The 23,628-nt window shown below is 40.5% G+C and overlaps 1 protein-coding gene across 1 annotated transcript; it reads left to right on the top strand.

Moving 5' to 3' along the window:
* Window positions 1–1,246: 1,246 nt before the first annotated feature.
* alpl (alkaline phosphatase, biomineralization associated) lies at window positions 1,247–23,583 on the top strand. The gene is made up of 12 exons (XM_079242747.1): window positions 1,247–1,377; window positions 3,750–3,925; window positions 4,297–4,416; window positions 13,677–13,792; window positions 15,077–15,251; window positions 17,354–17,529; window positions 18,187–18,327; window positions 18,426–18,495; window positions 18,623–18,757; window positions 21,800–21,991; window positions 22,122–22,241; window positions 22,326–23,583. The coding sequence occupies exons 2-12, from the start codon at window positions 3,844–3,846 to the stop codon at window positions 22,589–22,591; spliced, it is 1,593 nt and encodes a 530-aa protein (XP_079098873.1). The 5' UTR covers window positions 1,247–1,377; window positions 3,750–3,843; the 3' UTR covers window positions 22,592–23,583.
* The last annotated feature ends 45 nt before the right edge of the window (window positions 23,584–23,628 follow it).

The raw sequence follows: 23,628 nt of genomic DNA, 5'->3' as shown, positions 1-23,628 counted from the left end.
TTACAGCGACACACAAAGGAGACTACCAGATACTATAAAGATCTCCCACCCATTTATCTGTTTCAATACTTGTTTATTCCAATGCTGGCTTGCGGGGAGCGCGAGCCTATCCCAACAACAACCAGACATCAGACAAGGAACACCTGGAGTCTGGGTCCTGGACAGGTTGCCAGTCCATCTCAGGGCCTACAGAGATTAATGCTACTGGAAGTCATAGCAATTACTGGATCATCAGAGTATGTAATATAGGCTGCTCTTTTCTTTTTTCAATTTCAGATATTGACGGATAAAATCACGAGCAGTCCAATACTCTAATACTCTCTACAACATACGTAGCCCACTCATGATATTAATGCAAGCCTACACGTGTTTATTGCTGCTCACTGAACAGTAATACTGTATCATAACTCTTACTGTAAGAGACAGGGGCACCTCCAGGTATTTTGGGCCCGATGAAAGACAATGGCATAGACCGGACCACTTGATCGCAAATTTTACATTTTTATTTTTGCTTCAATTGTTTCAAGCTGATAAAGAAAAACAGCTTTTCATGGGAATAATAAAGATCTAGGGCTGTGTTTAACCCTTTATGGGGCAAGTGACTATTTTTGATCACTTTGCTTCCTTTCATATTCAGCATGAAACTTTTTTTTTTGTTTTTGTGTTTTGTTAATGTAACAACAGAATGGAGGTCATACCAGAAGGACAATTTTAGGTTAAAATTTCTAATTTGAAGGTATTTCTTTGAGTGCCCTATCAAGTGTTAAATCACAGTGCATACATCTATATATGTTATTTTTATATAACTAGTTTATCAGTTTACATTACTGCTATATTTTATTACAACCTTTGAAAAAGGTATTTATTATTTTCAATGAAGGTTTAATGATTTTCTTATATAGTTAGTAAATCTTTTTGTGCCCCTATCAAGTCATGGGGCCCTTAGAGTCTTCCTAACTCCCCCTTTCTTCCTAACTCATCATAATACAGGCAGACAAAGTCATGTTGATTTTGGTTGAACTCTTGTAGATTAAACGCAGAAACTCGTCCTTATGAGAGCTGAATGCTTCATTTTCACAATAACAGTGCTTCACTCATGAAGCAATGCGTGTATCCTCCGGCAGGGGGAGCTCTCGGTCCATCTCCCGCAGCAGCAGCGCATAATTATTTGTAAGAGGAGGAGGGGAGGTTGTTCCTCTTTAATGGGATACAGACCGCTATTCTCAGACCCAGTAGCCGGACTCACATAAGTGTGGCCTTAAAAAGCAAAAAAGGGGCCGACGGTGAAAGCAGCGACAACGACACATTTCAAGGCAAAGAACTGAATGGACTGCGAGCTTATCTGGATGTAGATTTCCATCACGAAAAGCCATCTAAGTAAGTAAAAGTGGGATTAACTTTATCTATGTTTGCTCTCAGATAACAGGTTGGTTTTGGGAAGACCACGCTGTCGGAGTGTGAATTGATGTCGTTTTCTCTTATTTTTATGTACATTTCTTTTCGACACACTCTACACTCAGTGTGATTTAGAAATGAATGTTAAATGAGCTTTTGCAACGCTTTTATTAAGATGTTTGCATCTGAGTTTGATCATATCGGTATGACAATCAGTTCAATTAATTTGTTTTACACAGGATTAGGTATAACACGGTGGCAGAAAGCAATTTTGATGAATATAGTTTATGGGAAACATTCAGGAGCATTTAAACGAAAAACAAGCCTGCATTTTTTATGTGCTAAACTGAGTAGAGATGTTAGATGTTAGTTATTCTGTGTGCATGCAAGAAACTGGATGAAGCAGCCTGGGGGTGAAAACCAAAAAAAGTTGCCTTTTTAAAATACTGTGGGTATATAGTTCACTCTGATCACAGTGATCCAAAACAGAAGCCTTGACAAGGGATATCAGAAACTCTCATCGTCTCATTTTTCTCTTGTGAATGAATGTATTAAAAGTAAGCCTTCTTTTGCCAACTGTCCACGCTTCAGCATGATAAAAAAAAAAAAAAGAAAAAGAAGAAGCTTAATCTATTCATTAGAGCAGCTACCTAATGGATTTAAGAACCTGTGTAGCCTGCCTCAGGGTTCAACAGCAGCTCAGAGAAGAACTGAGTGAAGTGAAGCTGGTTGGCACTGGAAACCTTTATTCAATTTGACACCAATTTGGACTCACTGGAGCAAATGAATACTTGAAGGCACCATGTCTGAAGAGGGATTTCAAACGCTACTGACCACCGTACTGTCTGGTATTCTGTTTGTGGCCGTTCTGGCCCTTCTCTGTTATTTCACCTGCAGACTGGCTGGGTCGATATCTTTGGGTGGACCTGGCCGCTTTTGAGGCCAGTGTGCAATCACCACATTCATGCTACACCTGAGGAATGGTAAAAGTAACAGCCTTGCATCAGTATTCATTCATTTTTAATACTACTTAGTCCAATTCAGTGTTGTGTGAATCAGTATTTTGCCTCGCAATTATGACTATCAACATACGCCTGGTTGGTGCTGGAATTTTTTTTATTTTTATTTTTTTATAGATCCTGTTTAGTTGAGACCTTCCTGTTTCTTATTAAACCAGATGTGGCTTGGCCCAGTTTCAAGTTTTGGATAGATTTATTTGGAAGCGAATGAGGTTGTCTCATCAAACTGTTTGGAGTTTTATTGGGTCCAGTGAGAAAAAGGTACCAATAGATTGCTAAGAGGCTAGGTCTTGATGGGAAACACGAATGGATGACGTTCAAACTGATTTACTCATAGCGGTGATTAAAAGGTTTGCTTGCATAGATGGTTGCATACAGTGTGTTCCAGGATCATGAAAACAATCAAAAGCCTTTTGTCAGATCTATGCAGGTAAGATTTTGTCACGAAAGCATTGTATTTTGAGTCTTTTGTCCAGGAGTGGGCATGTACAGTCCATCATTTGGTGTTAATCGGCTTTGTTATGGCTCTTAAACCTGCCGGTGCTCTAGAACTCAATCCCATTAAAATGACCTTGGCTATAAGCGAGAGGAAGGAGGAGGGTGTGGATAATTATAGGCGACAGCCTGACTGGTCAAGGCCCATACGGGTCACTGCGACTATTAACATTTTCAGGAAGGCTTCAAGCTTATCTTCACAAACTCTTGTGCTGCGCTATGATGCCAATGTTAGTATTTTTCCGAGATCATGCACTTATGTAATGAAACCAACAAAAAGACGGAACTAGATTGATGCAGCATTGACGACATAAAAAAAACCCCTGAGAATTGTTTTAATGTGTTGTCTGCTTTTCCCTGCTCCATTATTTTACCTTTTTTTTAATTTGGAAGACATGTATGAAATACATTAAAAAAAAGAAAAGTAAAACCCCAATCTCCATAGACATGAGGCAAAAATAACTGAATGTAAAATCCAATTATAGTGAACATGATCATTTACCTGTTAAGTAATGCAAGAATATTTAGTTGAAGATCAGTTTATATCCCATTTTGATGAACGTATGAGATATGTAAGACTGAATTTTAGAGGTTGGGTAAACGCAAACAATGAGGTTCATTGTTAAACTAGGCATTAAAAATCAAGATGATGTGTTTTCCAATATTCTGAAATATGATAAAAACTTCCTGTTTGACATTTTGAACAGTTATTTGTCTGACACAAGTGTGTGTTCGGTCAAATCTCCAAAGAGTAAATAGTATTAAACTTGTGTGTCAGAGTCAGTGTATGAGTAGATGACACATACTTAATTACTAGTGTGTGTTCATATTCTCTTGTAGTTGGTGACACAGCTGGAGCCAGACTTCCACAGCTTTTCAAAGTAACATCTTACGGCTGTCTAGACTTACGCATCAGCCACACGCTGACGACAACATGAACAACATGAAGGTGTTAGCCCTGCTCACCGTTTCCTTCTGTCTAATTTTGGAGAGCTTAGGAAGGGCAAAGTTTCCTGGTAAGTGCAGCCCCTTCCCCTCCAAAAGCAAGTATTGAAGAAGTGTCTTTTTTTCATTATTAACATCCAAGAACTGTACATATGAGTTTCCCAAAGTATTGTTTGCTGCTCAATTTGGCATTTTAAACATGCAAAATTGTCACTGACAGAATGTAGAGGATGCTATTCAAGTTTTAAATGTAGCTTGGGGTATAAGGGGATTAAATAGGGTGATTTCAGCTGTAGAGTATTCAGTTTCATTGTTTTACTTCACTGGAATGGTTATCAAAGACCCTGTCCCCTATTTTTGAAAATTTTTTACAGACCAAATTTCAATGATTGATCTCTGTAACTATCCATGTCTAACCAAGCCTGATAATTGTATTACTCAGAACAAGAGAAAGACCCCAAGTTTTGGAACACATGGGCTCAGCGGACCCTGAGAAATGCTTTGAACATGCAAAATCTCAATAAAAACAAAGCAAAGAATCTCATCCTCTTCCTTGGAGATGGTAAGACGTGGCATCATTACTTTTTCATTCTGATTCATAAAATGGTTTTCTTTGAATTCATGAACAAAATCCAGTGTTGGCCACTTTGATAGCTGAAATCACTGATAAGCTTGTTTTATTTCAGCTGAGATGATGTCATAAAAATGCAGTGATGCAGCAGAAGGTTAATTACATTTTTTTTCAAATGTTTTCAGATGTGAAGTGATTGAATAAGTGCAAACAAAGCTGCCATGGTGCGATCGAATCACTGGCCTTCTGTTTGTGGGAACTCACTAGTTGCACAAAAACTTTTATCCTCCTTTGGGCCTCTACTGTGTCTCTGCACTGCAGGCACAACACCGCATTCAGGGTCATGTTAGCACAGTTACAGAATACCTGGGAAACTGTTAATAATTCAGAAGGAAGTTGGTATTTACAAATATAGAAAAAAAAAAAAAAACTACTTTATTTGAGTAAAATTACAGGAGTCTGATAAATGAAAACTCACATAAACAATGATCCGTGTCCTCAGATTTAGTAAAACCAGCAAACACATCAGAAGTCTTCCACACTGTTGTAATCAATGCAGAGCCTCTACATACCTTTACCTTCTGGAGCGAGAATGATCAGTTTTCCATGCTGTGGAGCAAGATTTGCTGCAGTGATACAATGTTGTGTTTTAAATAGTATAAAAAAATACCACCCCCTGGCTCTACTAACCTCAGGTAATATCTATCACTCATACAGCTAATTATTGTTAAATTTACATGTTAATCTGCTATAAGCACATTAATTATGGTAATTCAGAACTGTACATTTACTGCCAGTCTTTGTAAATTTGCTGTTGTTGTTGCTTTCGTTTAGTTCTGTTTTTGTTTTTTGGCCTCCCCCCCCCTTTAGGGCTTTTGTTTTTGCTCTTTTGTTTGTGCTATTTCTTTTTATGTGTAGTTGTAGTTGTTTGCTTTTCTCACTCCTTTCCTTTCTAACTGCTCTTTCATTCTATTATGCCATACCAACAATAATAGGTAGGGTACGCACGTACATCCACATGACACAGACACTAAATGTCATGCACATAACACACCTACAACACAGAGCACGTTTAATCACATCAACACTCACCCCCAACTCTCACACACACTCTAAGCATGTGGACAGACATATAGGAACATTGTACACACAGATGAATTTATATACGCACACAATCTACACGCAGCATGCATGCATTAATGTGGGCTTGCACACACACAAACACACACATACTTTTATAGAAACACTTCAGTAGCTTGAGCATGACCACCCTGAGGTTTGTTACGTGGAATATACGGGGAGCTGGTTCCAGGGAGAAGAGGTTGAAGGTGTTTAGCAGATTGAATGATCTACAGGCAGACATTGTCCTGCTACAGGAGACTCATTTATTAAAAACAACAGCTAACGTACTCTCTACAGTACAGTTCCCTCACGTGTACTCGGCCTGCTTCAACTCAAGACAAAGAGGAGTAGCCATTCTGATAAACAGGAAAATTCATTTTACTGCTAATAATATAATTTTAGACCCAGGTGGAAGATTCATAATAATGACATTATCTATCCTAAACATGAAGTTATGCATTGCAAATATTTATGGCCCAAACACTGATGACCCCTCCTTGATTCATTCCTTCTTCTCCTTACTATATGATCACCTTGATAATACACTTATCATTGGGGGCGACCTCAACATGACCTTAAACTCTGGGATGGACAAGGGGGGCGGAGCAGGGAAACATAGGGTCTGGCAGTCAGCAAGAGTTGTTAAACAATATATGGAGGATTTTGGTCTTTGTGATGTCTGGCGCTCACAACACCTCACTGCTAGAGAGTACACTTACTTTTCATCTGTCCACCACTCATACTCCAGAATAGACTACTTCCTCACTAACAGCTCTATGATGAACAGTATCTCAGAAACTAAAATCCATTCCATCACTATCAGTGATCACGCACCAGTATCATTTACCCTAATGAATAAGAAAACTAAACCATCTTATAGCAAATGGAGACTTAATACATCATTACTTAAAGATCCTGATTTTATCAGTTACTTCAAACGGGAGTGGTCTTTGTATATAGAAAACAATGACATACCAGGAACATCAGCTTGTGTTCTTTGGGAGGCAGGAAAAGCAGTAATGAGAGGGAAAATAATTTCATTTTCATCACATAAGAAAAAGAAGGAGAGTTCAAAAATATCTGAACTAGAGCTTAAAATAAAATCACTAGAAGATGCCTACAAGGCTTCTCCAGAAGAGCAAGTGCTGAATCACATAAGAAAGGCTAAACTAGAGCTGAATGAAATAATTAACCAAAAAACCCAGTTTTTGCTACAAAGACTTCGCTTAGAGAATTTTGAACATAGCAACAAATCTGGAAGATTTCTCGCAAATCAATTAAAAGCAAACAAGGAGAAAACAACCATCTCCTCTGTTAAAGATTCAAGAGGAAATATCCTCCATGATCTTGATGGAATAAATGACACATTTAGGGATTTCTATAAAACATTATATTCCTCAGAAACAGATCCATCAGACAACAGCATTGAGGAATTTCTCAGCTACCTCAATCTTCCAAAGTTACAACAGGATCAGGAAATGGTTTTGGACGCACCCATTTCAGTAGGGGAACTACATGAAGCTTTAAAACACATGCCCAGCAATAAAGCTCCAGGACCAGACGGTTTTCCAGTTGAATATTATAAAGAATTTTGGTCTATACTAGCACCCACTTTTTATAAAATGGCTTCAGAAATTAAGGAAAAAGGTCGAATATCTCAAAACATGAATTTGGCTAGTATTACAGTAATACTAAAACCAGGAAAAGACCCCAAACTCCCATCTAGTTATCGTCCAATATCACTAATGAACGTAGATCTTAAAATAATCAGTAAAGTGCTTGCTACAAGACTAGAAAAAATAACTCCACTTATCATACATCCTGATCAAACAGGATTTATCAAGGGACGACATTCCACCACTAATACGCGCAGACTAATAAATCTAATTGATTATGCCACCATACATAACCTGGAAACTACAATAATCTCTCTAGATGCTGAAAAAGCATTTGACAGGGTGAACTGGAAATTCTTATTTGCAACATTAAGAAAATTCGGGTTTGGCTCATCGTTTATCGACTGGATAAAGATACTGTATAGCAATCCAAATGCATGCGTCAGGACAAATGATCAAACTTCTCACAGCTTCAGATTGCAGAGAGGCACCAGACAAGGCTGTCCACTCTCCCCCTCACTTTTTGCAATCTTTATTGAACCCTTAGCAGCTAGCATTAGACAAAACAAAGACATTAAAGGCATTAACTGTAGAAATATGGAGCATAAGACCAGTCTTTATGCTGATGATGTATTACTTTTCCTTCAAAATTCACAATCATCCATCTGTCAGACAATCGCACTCATCAATAAATTCTCATCAATTTCTGAATATTCCATTAATTGGTCTAAAACCACCGTTCTACCCATCAACTGTTCCTTCCATAATACTCCTGACACTGCTTTACAGTCAGGAGATATTAGATACTTGGGAATAAACATCTCACCCAGACTGTCAGACCTTATAAAGCTAAATTATGTCCCTCTACTAAAAACAATTGAGGACGATCTCACACGGTGGAAATCTTTACCCATATCACTAATGGGAAGAGTTGCAACTATAAAAATGATGATTCTACCTAAAATCAATTATCTGTTTTCAATGATCCCCATTAAACCTCCCTCCACCTGGTTTAAATCGCTGGACTCTAATGTTACTAGATTTCTCTGGAAAGACAAACCACCACGGATTAGTCTAAAAACACTCCAGAAGACTAAAGATAGCGGTGGCTTAGACTTGCCTAATTTCCAAAATTACTTTATAAGCAATAGACTACAATACATCTCTAAATGGCTTAAACCTAGCTATCTAGATGAACCATGGCTTAATATAGAAGAAGCTATGTGTGAGGATATGGCAATTTCAGACCTGCCATTTATCAGCACAGCTGTCAAACGCCAAAAATGCTTTAAAAGCATTAATATCAGCTCCTCACTAATGGCCTGGTGGGAATTTCTTAAACTAACCAAATCCTTGCTTATTCCATGCAAACTTACACCTATTTGGAACAATCCCGACATCCAGCAAAACCGGAAAATGATAAACTTCCCTCAGTGGAAGAATAAAGGAATAAAACAGTTAGAACATTTAATAGAAAAATGGGAACTTTCTCCCTTTTGATACAATTACTTCACGATATGAAATCAGCAGCACAAAATTCTTAGAATACCACCAACTTAAATCTATTATAGGTAAGAAATACACCCCTGATCAATTAAACTTGCAGCTACCTATCAGGGCTGCAGAATTCTTAAATCTCAATGCCCCGAAACTGTTATCCAAAATATATAGATTACTATCAAAGCTAGACGATTCCATATGTCTCCCAACTTCTAAATGGGAAGCAGACTTATCCAGTAACTTTGACCAAAATGAATGGTCACAAATCTGTTCAAATACATTTACAATGACTAAGAATTCAAACATGCAACTAATACAATTTAAAATTCTGCATAGAACTCATTATACAGGACACAGGATGTTCAGGATGGGTCTGTCACAATCAAACATCTGTCCACACTGCACTGGCAACACGACTGACAGCTACTACCATGCTTTGTGGTCTTGCCCACCTGTCCAGGAATTCTGGTTTCAGGTATGTAAAGATCTGTCAAATTGCTTCAAATGTAACATCCCTACAAACCCCAAACTGGGCCTACTGGGTTACTTGGGTGAAATTAACATAGAATTTAATTCTGCAAACTTAATCCTCACCAGTTTATGTATCGCAAAGAAAACTATCCTTCTAAACTGGAAAAGCAAACAAAGTCTGTGTATCCAGCAGTTCAGAAATCTCTTATTAGATCACATCAGTGTCGAGATGATGTCTGCCTCCTCAAGAGATCAGTCAGCTGAACTTTATTCCCTCTGGTCCCCTGTGATCAGCTCCATCACTTAGTATGGGGGGAGAATGTAACCTTATTGCGCTCGGGGTTGGTGGCCGGTTGGGGTTCTCTGGGGGCTGTGGGTCTGTGGTGGGCTCCTGGGGGGGGGATTTTGACTGCTCCATTGCTGGAGTGGCTAGGTTTCTAGCCCTACTGTGGACCTGGATGGGCCAGCGGCTGGAGTTGCCGCGCAGCGGCGGGGCGAGGTCGCTGGCGGGGGATGGGTTGGCGGGCGTGACTCCGTAACGGGCGCCTGTGCCGCCGTGGGGTGGGCTGGGCGGGGTCCTGGGCTCCGGTGCCCGGGGTTGTCCCCTGTCTCTTGGGGGTGGGGGGTCGGCTTGTGCCGGGGGGGGGGGGGGCTGGGCTGACCTGGACCTGCCGCTGCGGCGGCGGGCAGGTACGTGCTCTGGTGCCTGGTTGCGACCCTGGGACTTGTTGAGTGGGGGGTGTTTGATAGTGTGGATGGGATGTGAGTGTGTATGGAGGGATGTGTGTAGGGGGTGTGCGTTGAGGACTGGTGGCGGTACATAGGTATGTGGATGTGTGTGGGTGGGGAAGTGTGATGATGCGTGTGTGGGGGGGGTGTCGTGGTGTCTGTGGGGGGGGGTAGTGCCGTGTGTGTAGGGGAGTGGGGTGATGCGTGTATGTGGGGAGTGGCGGTGGTGCATGTATACGGGTGTGTGTGTGGGGGGGGAGGAGGGGGGAGGGGGGGGCGTGCTGTCTGTGTGTGTGTGGGGGGGGGGGGGGGGCAGGGGTGTATGTATGGGGGAGTGGGTGGTGCATGTGTGTGGTAGGTTGGTGGATAAGTGTAGATATGATGGATGGGAGTGGGGGAGATTTGGATGTGACGTGGGGGTCAGGAGGATGGTTTTAAGGGTGGGCTGAACGGGTGGCTGGGTGGACCTGAATGTGTCCGGAAGTGTGTGTGTGTGTGTGGCTGTAGGTGTGTGCTGAGACAGTGTGAAGTGCCGATGTGTGGACAAGGGGGGACTTCATGTCCCCAGGTGGGGGTGTCCTCTGTGAGTGAGGGGGCGGTGGACAATCGGTCTGGGATTCCCCTTCTGCCGCCCCGCCTCCTCTTTGTCCTCGTGCCCCCCTTCTGCATGTGGTGAGTTGGTCCCCTCTTGGGTCGGTGATGACTCTCTGGTTAGAGTCGCCGAAGGCTCTGGTTACGGGGATGGCTGTCCCCGGCTTGTCCTGGTCCTTGGGGGGCCCTGGGAGTAGGGGGCATGCCCAGTGCTGCGGGCGGCTCACCTTCTGGAGGAAAGCTCACTTTCCTCCAGACTTAAATCCCTCAACCCCTCTTCCTCCCCGCTCCCCATCACACACAGGCAGGGTATTGGGAGGTGTGCACGTGGCGCTGGGTGGTGAGAAAGGCCATCAAGATGGTTTTGATCGCTGCACCCAGCCTCGGCTCACCTCCCAGTTTTAATTACACTTAGACACCAAACACCAAAACACTGACGACTCACATGATTAGGGGGAAGAGCATGCGGTGTATGGTGGGCGGGGCTGCTTAGGTGGTCCCTCTCCCAACACCGCGTGGCACTTCCCTCAGTTTTAATTGCAACTAATACATACTTCACAATCAGTCATAAGCGGGGGGGAGGCAGGGACGATAGGGTCTTCTCATGCCCCTGCTCTCGGGGCTTTACTGGGGGGGGGTACGGGTGGGGGAAGAGTGCCGTCCATTAGGCCTAAGTCTGGGCTGGCCTGGCTGTAGGAGGGTTGTCGCCGGCCCTGGGGGGGGTGCTGGGTCGGCTGCATCTGTGGGGTGGTGGGGGGGACGCTGGGAGTGGTGGGCGGTAATTATGAGGGCCCTGATCGGGGCCATCTTGTCCTCTGCCCCCTCTGAGGTATCTCACATGGGACATGATGGAGGGGTGAGGTGAGGATGTGTGGGAGTGGGTGTATGGGGTTACAGATGGATGGTGGGATGGCTGGGGGGGGATTAGGGTTGGGGATATAGGTGGGTAGGGGATAGGGATGTGTGAGGATGAGTAGATGTGTGTGTGGAGGGGTATGTTGGCGCGTGGGTTGTATTGGGGTGTGCCTGTGTTGGAGGAGTGAGGGTGTGTGTGTGTGTGTGTGTGTGTGTGTGTGTGTAGGGGGGGTGTATATGCGGAATGGGATGTGTGAGTGAGGGTGAAGTTTGGAGGGGGGCTATGGGTGGTGGAGGGGTGTTTGGTGGGGCATGTGTGGTTGGGTAGAAGTAGAGGGATGGGGTGGCGGGGTGTGAGCGTGTGTGGGGGGGGGTGAGCGTGTGTGGGGGCGGGGGCGATTGGGGTTCGTGTGACTTGGTATGGGTGAGTGAGTAGAGGTGGGGTGGGGTTGTATATGTGATGGATGATGTGCATGGATTGCAGAGGGTTGTGTGGATGGGGGTTGAGAGGGGAGTGCGTGTTTGGGGGGGGGGGGGTATGCATGTATATGTGTGAGGGGAGTGCGTGTTGGGGGGGGGGGGGGGGGGGGGTATGCATGTATATGTGTGTGTGGTTTGGTGGTGGGGGGGTGGTGTCCTGTACCCGGGGGCGCGGCTGGTGCGCTGGGGTGCGACCTGGCTGCCGCTGGGTGGCGGTCTGGGGATCCTGGTCCTCCGTCGGTGTGGGCTGTGCCCTCTGCCTGCGGGGGCGGGGGGCTGCTCACGGGCTCTTGGGGGCCCTGGGGCCTGCGCTCTGTCTGCCCTAGGTGGCCGGTGCCCGGCGGGATCGGCCCTTGCCGGCCTGGGCCTGCTGGGGCCTGTTCCCCCTGACTGCGGGGGACTCTGGTTGGGCACCTCCTTCGCCACCTCCTGGGCAGATGCATGGCTGGCTCTGGAGTGGGGGGGTTGGGATCTGTACCTGGGGGTGACTGTCGGTTACCCGGGTCTCTGGGTTCTCCTGGCCTTCCTCTAGCTGTAGGCGGGCGGGGTCACATTGGCATGATCACTCTTCTCTAAACACGTTCCACTCTGAATGTTCTGCATGAATGTTCTGCATGTGTCACAGTCACTGAGTCATCCAGCAAGTTTATTCACTAACAGCAGGTAGCTCTCTTTCTGTCTTTTTGACTTAACTTGCTAGTTTCTGGTCCTCATGATTGTCAACGGTTTTGTTCTCCACGAATCTAGAGTTGGCTTGTGTGGGTGTATATATTTATGTGTGTGGGTGGGTATGTGTGTGTACTTATGTGTATGTGTATGTATGTATGTGTATGGATATGTATATATGTATGCATATGTGTGAGTGTATGTGTATGTGTGTGTATGTGTATGTGTATATATGTATATATATATATATATATATATATATATATATATATATATATATATATATATATATATATATATATATATATATATATATGTGTGTGTATGTATGTGTATATGTATGTATGTATATCTATCTTTATGTATGCATGTATGTGTACATGTGTGTGTATGCATGTGTATGTATGTGTATATGTATGTATGTATGTATATATGTATAAATATAATGTATGTGCGAGTGTATATACATATATATGTAGGTGGGTATGTATGTGCATATACATGTATGCATTGATCTCTTTCTTTTGTTTTTTTTTTTGTTTTTTTATGTTCTCTTTTCTGTTCTCTTTCTGCCCCTTTCCTGTCCTTTCCGGTCGGGTCCAGCAGCATAAACTCTGTAATACAAGCTATTATCCAAAACAAATTGAAAAATAAAATAAGAATCAAGAAATACAAGGGGATCATTACATCTACAAAAGTTCCCCTTGGCAAAATAAATTTGCTCAGCAGAACACAGCATCCAGAACATCAGTCTGCTTGCTTAAATGCTGGACAAGACAAAAAAAAAAAAAAAAAAAAAAAAAAAAAAATTAAATAGTATAAACATATATTTTTAAAGAATTTAGTATGGAAAACTGAACACCAATAAGTCATGAAAGACTACATTCATTAAGGTTTAGTTCATTGAAGATTTACACAATGAAATGCGATATCGTGTTTTTCATGTATTAAATCTAGATACCCCCCCTCAAACACACACACACACACACACACACAAACACACAGTCATGGGAAGTTCAATTCCTTTCATTATCTGTTTTTGTTGCAACACACCCCTAAGAAAACATTTTGCTTGACAATAATTACCCTGTCCTAAAATTCCTGTAAAAAGATCTCATGTGAAAGAGATAATGAAAGGTTTCGTGTTTGATACTGTATCTGCTGGTTATGTCTGTTCCTGCTGAGAAAAAATCAATCTGAAAGCCTGTTGTTGGTGTTTAGGTATGGGCGTCTCCACTGTGACGGCTGCTCGAATACTAAAGGGTCAACTGAATGGACAGAGTGGAGAAGAGACACAGCTGGAGATGGACAAGTTCCCTTTTGTGTCTTTGGCCAAGGTCTAACTATCATACAATATCATGCATTATTTTTTAACAAGGCTGTTAATGGTTTCCTGGCCGAAAATGTGACAATTTAAAAGGGGGTTGATTGTGTCGCTTTAAACCAGTCATGTATTTGATCACAGATTTGATTAAAAAAAGAAAAATGTTGGACCATTTAAACTGGCTGTACATTTACCAGTTGAGCTTCTGGTCAAATACTTGATTAGAGTAAACCAAAGTATGTCTTTATTAGCTAACTTTAGGCTAAAACATTTCCCAGCTGACGTTTATTGATTATATTATTGGAATAAAATGTATTTTAGAAGCTCAAGCCTTTTTTTTTTTTTTTTTTTTTTAGCAAATATTAAAATAACTATTTATTAGATTGTCTGTCAACACCTGTTGATAGATGTGGGCTACGGCCATGAAAAACTTGCCACATCTTCTCTGCCAATGTCAAACAGCTTACTCTTTTCACTGAGACTTACTTTGAGCTCCTGGCACCACCTGACACTAATATTCAGGTGCCTGATTGCTGCCTGATTAGCTGAGCGTGAACCCTGCTACAGTGGTCAGCTGGATCATTAAAAGTAGAAGTGTGGAGATGATGCAGAAATTGCGACACTAATTGCTGCAGGAACAGGTTAACAGCTTGCCTTCCACAAAGCAGGGTTTATCAGAGACAACCTTGAGAATCTGGGAGGATTGAAAGGCTTGCCTGATGTCCTGACCTCAACCCCATTGAACACTTGTAGGATCAGCATGGGGGTGCTGTTGGCCAGAGTGACCAACACAATCACACTGGCATGAACAGCTGGCAAATGCTGATTGAAGAATGGGATCCTATCCCAAAGCAGTGTGAGACCAAGTGGTGACTAGCATGAGAAGAAGCTGCCAGGCTGTTGTAGCTTGGTATAGTTCTTCCACATGCTACTGAGGCCTGCTTGTCAAATGATTAAATTTTATATTATCAATGTGTGTTGTTGCTTGACTCATCCAACCTATAGATGACACCAAACAAGAGTCAATAGTACAATCAGCTGTTGCCTCCATTGGTGGGGAAGCAACAGAATAACACAAATTTACAATATTTTTGTGTGAACTTTTTATATTTATGAACAGTTTTAAAGGCTGAGAGCCAGACAAAAAGAAAGTCAGGAATCTAAAGTTGTAGTAATGCTAAGTGCTGTTATCATGTTATTTGTTGGTAATAAAAGATAATTGCGTCTTTGTTATTTGCAAAGCCATCAGAATAAATAAAAGATGTAAATGACCTGTCAGTGGTTTGTGTTCTTGCAGACATACAACACTGACGCACAGGTGCCTGACAGTGCTGGCACAGCCACGGCTTACCTCTGCGGGGTTAAGGCCAATGAGGGCACAGTGGGCGTGAGTGCAGCTGCTGTTCGCTCCCAGTGTAACACCACAGAGGGCAATGAGGTCACCTCCATCCTCAGATGGGCTAAAGATGCAGGTGAGGAGAATTACAACAAGCTTGAAATTACACTGTCAGGTTTTTCTGTCCAGATGATAAAATTTCATGCATTTAAAGTCTGAAGATACTAAATTATGCCTGCAGATAATGTTATGTTAATGTGAAGGTGGAACGCTCGCTGCAGTGACTGGATGGCTCAAAGCATTAGCTTTGAAGTAGTTTGAAAAATGAAGCTCTGTTGACATGTTTTTAGTCGGCTCATTCTCACTTTCAGACGTTCAACCTTTGAACTAAAATTCCACTCAGAGCAATTTGTAAGTAAAAGCTTAACTAAAAGATGTTTCTTTACCTCAGAGAGGCCAGGACTGCCCGTTTAGACTAAATTGCTTTAATTATTCCCTGGCATCACCATTCCACACCACAATGGATCTGAAGTCCTTAATTTGAAAGCAATTTTTTTTGAGTCACTTTCTGCATATTTACAAGGTAATAAAAGGGTTTTAACTTGGGTTTAGAAGCAATAAAGATAAAAATTTTTCAAGTTAATGTCAGTTTGTTTACAAAGCGTAAGACACAACTAGCCACAGAATCTGAATAAACTCTAAACATGTAAGTCAGAATTAGATATCTGCTCCTAACTTCAGCTCAGGGAAAGTGGCTGAAAGTACGTTGATCTTGAAAAAATATTTCATTTAAAATGCAGAAAAGGAATAATGAGTGTTACGAAACTGCTCAGTTTTCATCTGTATAGAAGCACAAGTTGACATAAAAGTGATTAAATGTGTGCACATTTAGTGTATATTTTCTTTCTTAATTATTTTATAATTTTAAGAGTAGTTTAAATAATTAAATAAGTTTCTTGAAAATTCAAAATCTTTAAACAGACTTTGTGACTTGCAGTGACCAATCCTACATATGTTTTCCAATGTGCATAAGTACAAGCGTGCGGCCCATTCCACATCAACAGTGAAGAAGAGGACACTGTGGAGAATGTTAAATATATGCACTTTCAATATTAGCAACAGACTCACATGGTCCCATATCATTTCATATCTCGTAAAGGAAAAGCACAACAACATGCTCTATATGCTGATAGTCTCGTGCTGAAAGTATGCAGTATAAGTAGAGACTTGACAGACTCAGCTCACCATTTGTTTATATGTGTACCTTTAAGGAAGAAATACATGCTAATCAGCTGGTTTAACACATTAAGGCACAGCATCTTCCTCAGTTCTGCAGCCTCTATTAGGAGGAAAGGTTATGGAATTCAGCAATATTTTAAATACTAAAAGATGAAAGTCAGGTTGTGCTTGTTTGTTTGTATGTTCGGGGTGGGGTACATTGTTGTGTTGCTTCAGGGGTCACCAATAACACAAAATCCTGTCATTCCTGAGGAAACTTTGAAGTCAGCATTGGGTATTTTGCATAAAGCATAAACAACTAAAGAAGCACTCAGAGACTGAAGACCTCCTGGAAGCAGCTCATTTCCACCCATATTATGATTTCCCACTTATGTTATAGTCCTACATTCATTCTGCATGTATACACTATTAGATTCCTTGATCCATTGATAGTGAAGTGTGTTGCACTGTAAAAACCTGAACTTCTCCTATATTTTTTGGCAAAGCATGCAGACTATTTGTTGTGACATTATATGCATATATACTGAAAATGCCACTATCTTGCAATGATGAAACATCCTTCAAAGAGAATTCTTGGATCCAGATGGTTATCTGGATCACTCTCAAAATGTTATGGAATCTAAATTAGAGCAAGACCCTTTTTCAGATAGAAAAAAATCCATCTGGTAGTTTTACTGTAAAGTTGCTAAAAAGCAGACAGATAAACGCTGGCAAAAACACAATCTCAGCCACCTCCTCGGCAGAGGTAATTATTAGTAGTTTTTCTGTGAAGAACATCATTTTTATATGTTTCACTGATGCATGATGTTCCATGTAATAATACATTCAAGTTTCAGCCGAAACTGTTAACGATGATGCAGTATGCATTAGCAAACTAAAACTGCATACATCCTCACTCCAGCAAGGAGACGTTGAAAATAAAATCATTGTAAAGCGGTTGTAATGAAGGAATCCCTATTTGTGCTGTGATGAAGCTGCTTTTGTGTGTGTTCATTGCAGGAAAGTCTGTGGGAATAGTGACTACTACGCGTGTCAACCATGCAACTCCAAGCGCTGCTTATGCCCACAGCGTGGATAGAGACTGGTACTCTGACAACGAAATGCCAGCTGAAGCCCTGCAGGCTGGGTGCAAGGACATTGCCCTACAGCTTTTCGAAAACATTCCCAACATTGACGTGAGTCCAAATTCCAGCTGGGATTTTGTTTTCTTGCTTGTCGTCTTTTGGCAGTCTCTGTAATTTCGGCTCTGTAGCCAAGATAGTTGTGAGTTTGGGACATGTAAGTTTTTTGATGAGGTCTAACCTAAAATTAAACCTCAACATCTGGTTTTGGCGAAGTCTGAACTTCAGAAACTCTTAATGAATGGCTGCTCTAATCTTTAGCCAGAGCATTCAGATTTTTAGAGTCACAGAAGAAACCAAACAATAACTTGTTGGTTTCTTCCTGATTGTGACTCAGACTTTTTGTAACTCATCTTAAAAGCCATTTTTATTCTTTGATTTTCAACCCAGCAAGACACTGTTTCTGTTTTAATGTGCTATGTTTTTTTTCTTCATTGGTTTTATTTGCTTTTAATTAATTTATTCTGTTAACATAGTTTGTTTTAAAACAATAAACAGTTGTTTTAATATTTATTTCCCCATTTACTTTTTTATGTTCCTGTGCTTCTTTGTCTAATTATGTACAGCACTTTGTTCCGCACTTTGGTTTGGTTTGGTTGGTTTAAAGGGCTATACAAATAAATTTCACTTGAGCTGATGGGGATTTGCTGTGTGATTTTTAGTTTGTGTGGTTAAGAGTGTAATTTACTTTCTTTCTATTGGACTTTTCAGGTGGTTATGGGTGGAGGAAGGAAATATATGTTCCCCAGAAACACGTCAGATGAAGAATACCCCGATACAGCAAAATACAGTGGCACACGGAAAGATGGAAGAAACCTGGTGAAAGAATGGACAGACAGAATGAAGGATAAGGTACATTATTCCTCTCCTTCTCTGCTGTTTTATCGACCATTAAGTTTTCTTGTTTTGAAATTCAAAGGGTTTTCAGTGTTTCTCTTTTTCCCCTGCAGAATGGTCATTATGTATGGAACAAGAAGCAGCTTCTATCCCTGAACCCAAACAATGTGGATTACTTACTGGGTATGCTGAGTGTCATTATAAAACTGTTATTGAAGTGTAAATGAGGAGGCATTAGTCTCTGCGTTTGCTGTAGGCTTAATTTCTGTGTGATATGCTGTTCTTCCTTACATTGCTGCTGTTATTCCAGGCATCTTTGAACCTATGGATCTGTCTTATGACTTGGAGAGGAACTCCGACACTGATCCTTCGCTGACAGAGATGGTGGATGTAGCTATTAAGATCCTGAAGAGGAACCCCAATGGATTTTATCTGCTTGTAGAGGGTGGGTTTGTTGCATTTACAATGGAGAAAAAAATGCATGTTTTTTTTTTTTTCAGGCACAACTTCAAAGACAATCTTGCAAGCACTTTATGGGAACCTCGTGTTAATCGTTTGCTAGAGTATTTTTTTAAGTATATGAACTCATTGAAGTGATTAACCCTTTCCTTGTGATTGCATTATTATGGAAATATCAGGTGCTAAACCCCAAAAGATGGCACTTATGTAAACTATACACCAGTACGCACAAGGTGGGGACTGCAGAGCTAATCTAACATTCTCAGTTGCTTATTTCAGCTTCTCAGTCTGTTATTACTCTGTTTATTTCAAGGCAGTGTTTCTCAATCCTGGTCCTCAAGACCCACTACTCTAGATTCAATTAAATTCAGCTTTATTTGTATAGCGCCACTTCACAACAATGTTGTCACAGGGCACTTTACATACACATCATTTCAAGCCAATTCATACATAACCTATAATAGAAACCAACTGTTTGCATCGAATTATGGCTTTGATCCAATCCCCCATCCTGATCATGCAGTGGGAAGGAAAAAACTCCCTTTTAACAGGAAGAAAACCTCTGGCAGAACCCGGCTCCGGGAGGGCAGCCATCTGCCTCAACTGGTTGGGGTGGAGAGGCCAGGAATGACGTCTGGATGTTTTTGACATCTTCCTCATCCAAAACACCTGAATCATATTATTAAACTTGCAGCCTGTTAATGAGCCATTTATTTAATTGAGGTGTGTTTAAGTAGAGTCACCTACTGGGGAGGGGGTCCTGAGGACCTGGACTGAGAAACACTGTTTTAAGGTTACTCTGTGTAAGCATAACATCAATACTTGACCATTTAATCCCTGTTTCAGCAAAAGAGAAACTGTATGTCAAAGTTAGTGCACAGAGGACTCAAATAAAGAAAAATGTGCTTAGGGTGTTTGCAGAACTTTATATAAGTTAAAAAACTAAAATAGTTCTTAACACTAGAACCGCCAACATTCCAATACTCTTAGAACCGCCGAGAAGGGTCATTTTTACCACCCCCTGCTGCAACACCACAAAAAAATGCAAAGATGCTTTGAAGTTGTTTGATTCCATTTATTATGTTAATAGTTATAAATTGAGACTTCAAAAAAACTAGCTAAACAGTAAAAAACATATAATAAAAAACAAAATAACATATTTCAATATTTTAATTAATTTTGCAGTAATATAAATAAACCCTGCTCTTCAACTTATTTTTCATTCACTCGCATACAAACACGACGTGTGATGTGGCGATGTGTGATCAGCTCCTCTTACTCTCTAGATGACTCGTTATCAGGTAAAAGAGACGGATCATCACTTTCTCCAGCTACTTATTCCTCCACCGTCATCCAGAGCTAGTTCTCCGTCACACAGTTCTTGAAATAATAACCAAGCTTCTTTGGCATTCATATATCTCTTGTATTTTCTCAAATTCAGCGATCAAAAACCCTCTTACTCAATCTTTGACAGCTGTCAAACTCACGTGTGTTATGAAGCAACCGGGAGTGGCGCAAATGGGCGTGGCGTGAAAAACATCTGACTGATGAAAACAATGCATTTCATTAAGCGGTAGAAATGACCATGTTGGTGGTTCTAGATATTTATGCTCAGGTTTCTTTTTGTTGTGATCGCACACTCACCAAAATTCACTATAAGTTCACTGGACCCATTTCAGGAAAAGTGATGAATTTGGAGAAATAGGGATTTTATTTTAAGAGATATAAGTGTTTGAAGAGCCAAGGAGGTAAAAATGACCCGTTTGGCGGTTCTAGTGTTAAAGTTTTTGTTTCTGTTAATAATAATTAGGATTTGACATAGAAAGAAAGCTGCACAACATTGAAACACAAAAAAATAGATCTTAAAGCAAAACCTAAAACAGAAATAATGGAAAACAGAATATTCAAGTAACACTGAAACAGAATGAAAAATGGCAAAACATTATGTATGATATCAAAGAGATAACTAGAATAACTAAACCAGAACAAGACATTTTCAAAAGCAAGTAAAGAGTAAGCCAGGAAAATCTGAACAAAAGCCCAAAGACCTTAAAACTTAACCCAAATAAAACTGCCCACACTTCAGCACAACCCAGTAGGAATGTGGCTGATAGTAGGCAGAAAGAGCAGGGTGGTCTGCAATTTCTAAGACTGGCTTTTAATCAGAGGACTTACAGTTGTACACTGACAACCAGACCAATATACTGTGTTCTCATGGAAACAAGTTGTTTTAAGGCTCAAATAAAAAAAAAAAAAAAAAAATACTGACATTGTTTAAAATGTTAGAAAACAGATTTATTAATCTCATGCAACTTTGGATAAATAAGACATGATTTATTTTGTAATTACCCTTAAGTCAATTTCTGTCTCTTCAAGAAAAAAATCATTTTTAAGAAATGCATTATATTCTGTAAGATTAACATTAAATAGTCCTAAAAGATAAGATAGCGTACAAAGACAAAGTTATTCAAGACTCAGCAACAGAAGAGATATCAGATATAATGTTTTAGGCACTAAAAAAAAAGACATGTATCAGCTATGGAGTCTTATGCGTACAGTAAATAATTCTAAAGCATGCTCTGCAATTACAAAAAAAAAAAAAAAAATCGATATTCTCTGAACCAACAACAAAGAACTTTGTGAAAATCTAGTGTTAATCTAGTGTAATTAGATTAACAGTCATTAGATGTAACAGGAACAGGTCATTTGGTGCTGATAATCATGAATGCTTTTATTGTTCAGTCAGCTCATATAACTCCAGCAACTCCAGCAGCCAAAAATAAGTTGTCCTCTAGCATTGAACAGTTACTGAAACACCTGCACCCCAAGCCTTTGTGATTACAGCATTGCAGAAATATTTGAGAAATATTTTTCACGCTCACTTTACACAATGATTACACAGGTTAGTACAGGTGTGAAATAAAGCAGGGTTTAAACTGTTTTGGCACTTTTTCAGTGTGCAAATTAAATGTTACATAGACTTCTTTGTATGTAAAACACTAATTGGATATAAATTTCCCTCTGCCAGGAGGACGTATTGACCATGGACACCATGAGGGCAAGGCCAAGCAGGCTCTGTATGAAACTGTGGAAATGGACCGGGCTATTGGCCGTGCCGATCTCTTGACCAGCATCCATGATACACTGACCGTGATTACTGCGGATCATTCTCACGTGTTCACCTTCGGAGGCTACACATCCAGAGGAAATCCGATATTTGGTAATGCAATGTCAACGATGTGGTACATACCACATGACTTATACCTGTCGTGGTGAATGGCTTGGATTGCTGGTTGTGTAGCTTTTATTGTGGTTCTGCTGTAATCTCAACAACCCATGCTTATCCACAGGTCTGGCCCCAATGCTGAGTGATGTTGATCAGAAGCCTTTCACCTCTATTCTATATGGAAATGGACCGGGTTACAAACTTGTAAATGGTGCAAGGGAGAACGTTTCAACTACTAACTACCGTAAGTATATTTCTTTTTGACTTAAAGAGGATCTTCCATATAGTACAAGGACAATAATCTCTCTTCTTTTCCATCTTCTTTCAGAGGACAAAAACTACCAGGCCCAGGCAGCAGTACCTCTGAATTCAGAGACACACGGAGGAGAAGATGTGGCTGTGTTTGCAAAGGGTCCCCTGGCTCACCTGCTACATGGAGTCAATGAGCAGAACTACATCCCCCATGTAATGGCCTATGCAGCCTGCATTGGTCAGAACAGGGAGCACTGTATGTTACGTGGTGGAACAGTTGCTTTGCAGCCAGCCTTTTCCATTATTGTAACCGTTATCACAGTCACCCAACTTTGGTGCTGACCTTCCTCAGAGAATAATCTTTTAACATTTGTCTTAGTCTCTCATTTTAAGATTTGTTTCACTTTGTGATCCATCTACTGTATTTTGATTGTGGGACCACTATAAGGACACTTTTGAAAATGATTATTATTGTTATAGAAATTAACCAACAGAAAGCATAATTGCAAATATATTCAGGGGGACTTAAAAATGCACCACCCATTTCATTCAAAATGAGTTTTAATATAAAACAACCATATTATTTTAACAGGACATGATGACTTTGGGCAAAATTCACATTCTTCTTTTAACACTTTTAAGTTTGAAATCAAACAAACAAAAACAAAACAAGAGAAAAACAACATTAAGTGTAGCAACAGAATGTGATGCTGGCTGAAATCTTATTGCAGGTGACCTTGGGAAGTCTTGGTCACATATCATTTACCTTGCCCAAATCTGTCTAAAGTAGCATTTTATTGTTACTGCGGAATCACATCCTTGCACAATCATGGACTGATTTTTGTTCTTTGTTCAGACTGTTTCTTTGCCATGACCATCTAATGCAGACAAGACAAGAATTTCACTTTATGGTTTTGTGGCAGTGGTACACAGTCTTTAGAAGTGGCTGTTTGTCAATTTGTTTAAGGAGCAAGAACTGCCCGACTTAGGACAAAATTGCTTTTTTTCCAGAAATCAGTGAGAAAATTTTTTTTCTTATGTTACACACATTTTTCCTGACTGAACATGGAAAAGCTGTATTTTTTTTTTTTTTTTTTTTAAATAAATGTGAAATTAGATTTTATAAATGAGAAAAATGAGGGTGGTGCAGTTTTAACATATTGGTATCAGTTTCTGTCGAACCAAAAATGTAAAAAAGATCAACCCTGATGTATCAAAATATATTTTAATCATATAATCAGATATATTGATTGTAACCTTAAATTTTTTAAAGATCTGTTTGAATGTGTCTAATTGAACTTAGTTTGTTTAAATAGACAGAATTTGCAAATGTCTCAAGTTGTTTTTGTATTTCGAATGTGCAGTTAGCAGGATCTACC

The sequence above is a fragment of the Telmatherina bonti genome, assembly GCF_933228915.1.
Source record: "Telmatherina bonti genome assembly, chromosome: 6".
In the NCBI taxonomy this organism is placed as follows: Eukaryota; Metazoa; Chordata; class Actinopteri; order Atheriniformes; family Telmatherinidae; genus Telmatherina; species Telmatherina bonti.
Note: the sequence above shows the minus strand (reverse complement) of the source record. Positions and strands in the feature narration are given on the sequence as shown.